The following is a 4,477-nucleotide window of genomic DNA, read 5'->3' on the forward strand; positions in this document are numbered from 1 at the left end:
GGCGTGATCTCAGCTCACTGCAACCTCTGCCTCCCAGGTTCAAGTGATTCTCCTGCCTCAGCCTCCCAAGTAGCACACCACCAAGCCCGGTTAATTTTTTGTATTTTTAGCAGAGACGAGGTTTCACCATGTTGGCCTCAAGTGATCTGCCTGCCTCAGCCTCCCAAAGTGCTGGGATTACAGGTGTGAGCTACCATGCCCAGCCAGTGAATGGTTATTTCTGAAGTGACTTTAGGAAAAGAATATGAATGTGTATATGGGAGGGACACTTGCCTTTCTGTGAGGCAGTTGGCAGTTTTCACCAGATTTAGGCTCACAGCCTGCTTCCACCTTGTGATTCAATCAGAATTTGGTTTTAGAAAATTGTCTTGAGAACTTTATTCGGCAAAAAAATCCTCGGAATGATTTAAACAGAACTGTATACTCTTCCTCTTTCTCCACGGGTGTATATGTGTGTATACATATAGATATTATACTAGCAATTTAGAAAATTTCCTGAGCCTCCTGTCTCCTTTCTACTTGTATTTTAACTAAAGGTTACAGAGAAATAGCCAAAGCAGTTTCAAAAGCCTGTCTCCAATAACATATCAGCAATTGAGGCTAGGAGGCAGTGTTCTCTTCCCACTTCCTGAGGCTTTTAAATATAATTATGCTAATTTTTGCCTTTGCCTCCTGATAAACTGGAGTCTTTGAGTTCACCACTCAAAAGCTTTCCTTAACCAGAGTCACCTGATAAGGTGAGTCAGAAGTCTGCAGAATCATCACTTCCAATGACCAAAGCCTGACTGTTTCCCAGCCTCGAAAAGGATACAGCCTAGCAGTAACGTGTATCATGACTCGTAGAGGGACTGAGCCTGACGCTGAATCGCCTGGAAGTAACACAGCAGTATTCAAACACTGGAGGGTTGGGGAGGGATCAGGAGGTGGAATGGGGGAAACACACTTGTGGTGTGGTAGTCCAATTTTTTGGTAGTCCAATGGGAGGAGAACATGAATTTGGTCCACAGGAAGCCAGACTGTATGTGTAATAAAGGAAGGACTGCATGGATCCTTTATCATACACTCCTCTCCTCCAGGCACCAGTTCCTAGATGATAGCTGCACTCACACAGCAAAGCAGATGGCTGAGGAAGCTGAAGCCCAGACTTCAGAGTAAGTAGTCATCTTCAAGGTTATCATCACCAGACATGGAAGCAGCTTCTATTGAAGAGAAATAAGGAGAAAGTTAGACACTGCCCTATTCTAGCAGGCACTGCCAGCGAGGCTCAAATGAAAAATAGACCTCTTGGTGCTCAATGACCTGACTAGGAACCAAGCCTTCAATTAACCTCCCTAGTCTGGAACAACCGAATGAGAAAAGTTAATCTCCAAAGATGCTCTAGGGAGGAAATACTGCTTGTACCTGATAAGCTGAGGCAGGACAGGGTATGTGTTATCTCTCCAGAGTTCTTTTTGGTCTCAGTGAGCAAGGTGCTGAGAGAGGCATCTGTTTCTGTGGCCTGAGTGGATGAGAACAGTAAAAAAGGAGGAACATGTTGGCTTTTAGGAAAAAAGAGGCCACCCTTCCATTCTTCTCATAGGACCTGGTTAAGGCGGTTGCATTTGGCTACCAAGAGGGACAAAATGCTCCTTTGGTCAACTACTGGAGGAGCTCAAAATCCTCAGGAAAGCTAACACAGTATCAGGACTGTAAATCCTTAGTGTCTATGTGCTAGATTTGCCTGGAAGCAGCACCCTATATAACTACAATGGCTCACCATGTCCTCCCACATGTCTGGGACAGCTCTCTTTTCTTCTACGTCTTCAGGAAGCTCAATTGCGTATCCTTTGTGTACTAATTCTAGCCCAATATCAAGTTTCTGAGAAGAAAAATGAAAAGGGAATGATGTTCTCTCAGTAAGCAAGGGAAAATTTGAGGAAACAAGGCAGAAGAACTGACACTTCAAAGACATTCCTTTGGTGAGATGGTGAGAAGGATCTTAAAAGTAAGAGTAATATCAGATAAGGGTTTCTGAGAAAGAAAAAGTAAATTAGGCCATAAATATACTGAAGATATGGTAAGCAGTGAGTGAATGCCAGTCTTACCTTCCCATTGCTAGTATCATATAAGTAGATCTTCGGCCAAGTAGAGGTCCCAGTCTGGACATAGCTAGAGATTTTGGCCACCAGAGGCTTCCAGTCAGCACAATGAGTGAGTCTATCAAACTCATCCAAAGCTTCCTCTTCCCATTGGTCACCTGGCAAAAGATTGTAGGGATTACTGCTGATAGGGGAGGGGATTATACCCTGGAAGGAAGCTGGAACTACCCTTTTCTACTCAGGAAGGCACCTGTGTTTTCTCTGGTTGGGATGGGTCTGCCAGGCAAGTTTCTGGCTGCTGCTAGTGTTGGTGAGGAAAAGGCACCTGACGCCCCAGAATTCAAAAAGCCTGGGAATGTGAGAATTCCTTCCAATGAACTGTATGAAAGTTACTCTACTTGGAGGTAAGCTCAAAAGGTGGCATGACCAATTTACCTGAGGGAGCGATCCGTGCCAGACTACATTCTATTGCTTGAAATGGAAGGCTTAGGAAGTCACTCCTGAAGTAAAAGAAACTAAAATTAGAATCCTGGGGCCAGAAACATCTTCTTATATTGCTGCTTTTAGAAAGAACCAATTAACATGAGATGATAACCATCTGCTCTCTGTAAACAGGTTCCCTTCCAAATCCCCCTGACAACTGCCAACAGCTCACCACCCTATGGCCAGAACTGAGTCAGTAGTTGGGATTGAGCTGACCTCAGCACTGACCTGAGACCCCTGAGGTCCTTCAGTGGACAGTCTCCATTATCTCCAAAGTCAACAAAGTAGAGGTCCAAGTTCCCATTCTCCAAGGTGCCGAGGACCCTGGCTCGATACCAGGAACCATTTGTAGGTAAAGGTGCTGCTACAATGTCTCCTACATGCACAGTCAAGTCTTCAGGCTATATATGGGAAGGAGGAGAAGAAAAGCAGAGTTACAAACTGGTAGGCTCATAAACAGAATCACAGGTGGAAGAAAGAACAAGTAGTTACTCCACAGGGAAAGGAAGAGAGTACAATGAAAAAGATCTGCCTTCTTTTCATTAAACCCCAGCCCTGTCCCTAGGGCAACTCACCACACTATTCTCATAGTGCTGGGTCATCTCATTGACAAGCTTATCCAATTGCAGGCTGCGGGAGCCAATGATCTGGATCCAGAAGTGGTTAGGGTGTTCAGAAGCAGAGACGTAGACTTCTAGGTACTCATCAGCATGGAAACTAAAGTCAGGACTGGGGACTAAACACAGAGATAAGGATGGTGGCCACATCGGACCCATCTCTGGTTGGAATGAAGAGACTACATCAGGGCAGTGAGAGGTACAAATACCAATGGCTCTTACCACTTTAAAATGGCAGGAGAGGCAACTGGATGAATCAAACAAGAATATCCTAAAGAAAGATACAAAGCTATCCTTTGTACCTTTCCATGTAACTGAGTAATAACAGCTTACATTCTTTGTCATGTGCTACGTATTCAAATCAGTCACCAATTATAAAGAAGGTAAATCTCCATATGCTAGCTGAAGCACGGATCAGTAAAAAGATATGTGGACAGCAACCTTTACATGGACAGCGACGGATGTGGGCCTGTTCCAGATCCCATTCTACCAATGACTGCTTATGTGACCCTGGACAAGTCTGTGAGCTTCTTGGGGACCCAGGTCCTCTTTGCCCATGCTAGCACCTATGTATAGAAGAGATAGCTCATAGCCTTTTTCAAATAGTGATGATTTTTAAAAATAATGAAACAGGCAATATAAAATCTGGCTGAGAATTTTACTTGTTGATAAAGTATGTCTAGGCTGGGTGTGGTGGCTCATGTCTGTAATCCCAGCACTTTGGGAGGTCAAGGAGGATGGATCATTTGAGGCCAGGAGTTTGAGACCATCCTGTCCAACATGGTGAAACCCCATCTCTACTGAAAAATACAAAAATCAGCTGGGCATGGTGGCAGGTGCCTGTAATCCCAGCTACTTGGGAGGCTGAGGCAGGAGAATCGCTTGAACCTGGGAGATAGAGGTTGCAGTGAGCCGAGATAGTGCCACTGCACTCCAGCCTGGGCGACAGAGTGAGACTCCGTCTCAAAAAAAAAAAAAAAAAAGATTCCTCCAAGACTACATGAGCTACTTACCAGAGCTGCTCCTAGAATTCAGGTTTCTAGAATTTTAATCTGGGCCTTTTCTTTTGAATAGTATAGGTGGGGTCTTATTCATACAGCTTAAACCTAAATTGGTTCTGGTTCTTAGTGAATTTTTTTTTTGAGACAAGGTCTTGCTCTGTTGCCCAGGCTGGCAGTGTGGTGGCATGATCTGGGTTCACTGCAACCTCCGCTTCCCAGGTTCAAGTGATTCTCGTGCCTCAGCCTCCTGAATAGCTGGGATTACAGGTGCCTGCCACCACACCCAGCTAATTTTTCT

General features: G+C 44.7%; 1 protein-coding gene across 1 annotated transcript in view; it reads right to left on the reverse strand.

Moving 5' to 3' along the window:
* The window catches only part of TDRKH (tudor and KH domain containing), a 26,573-nt gene that overhangs the window by 1,945 nt on the left and 20,151 nt on the right, over positions 1-4,477 (reverse strand). The window contains exons 7-13 of the mRNA XM_011937897.1: positions 3,137-3,297; positions 2,790-2,962; positions 2,514-2,578; positions 2,085-2,236; positions 1,757-1,858; positions 1,402-1,498; positions 1,108-1,199 (exon numbers count right to left, since the gene is read on the reverse strand). Of these exons, the coding sequence (XP_011793287.1) occupies positions 1,147-1,199; positions 1,402-1,498; positions 1,757-1,858; positions 2,085-2,236; positions 2,514-2,578; positions 2,790-2,962; positions 3,137-3,297 (803 nt within the window). The 3' untranslated portion in view covers positions 1,108-1,146. The remainder of the gene's footprint in view (positions 1-1,107; positions 1,200-1,401; positions 1,499-1,756; positions 1,859-2,084; positions 2,237-2,513; positions 2,579-2,789; positions 2,963-3,136; positions 3,298-4,477) is intronic.

Source organism: Colobus angolensis, unplaced genomic scaffold (genome assembly GCF_000951035.1).
Source record: "Colobus angolensis palliatus isolate OR3802 unplaced genomic scaffold, Cang.pa_1.0 Scaffold169, whole genome shotgun sequence".
NCBI classification, from domain to species: Eukaryota; Metazoa; Chordata; class Mammalia; order Primates; family Cercopithecidae; genus Colobus; species Colobus angolensis.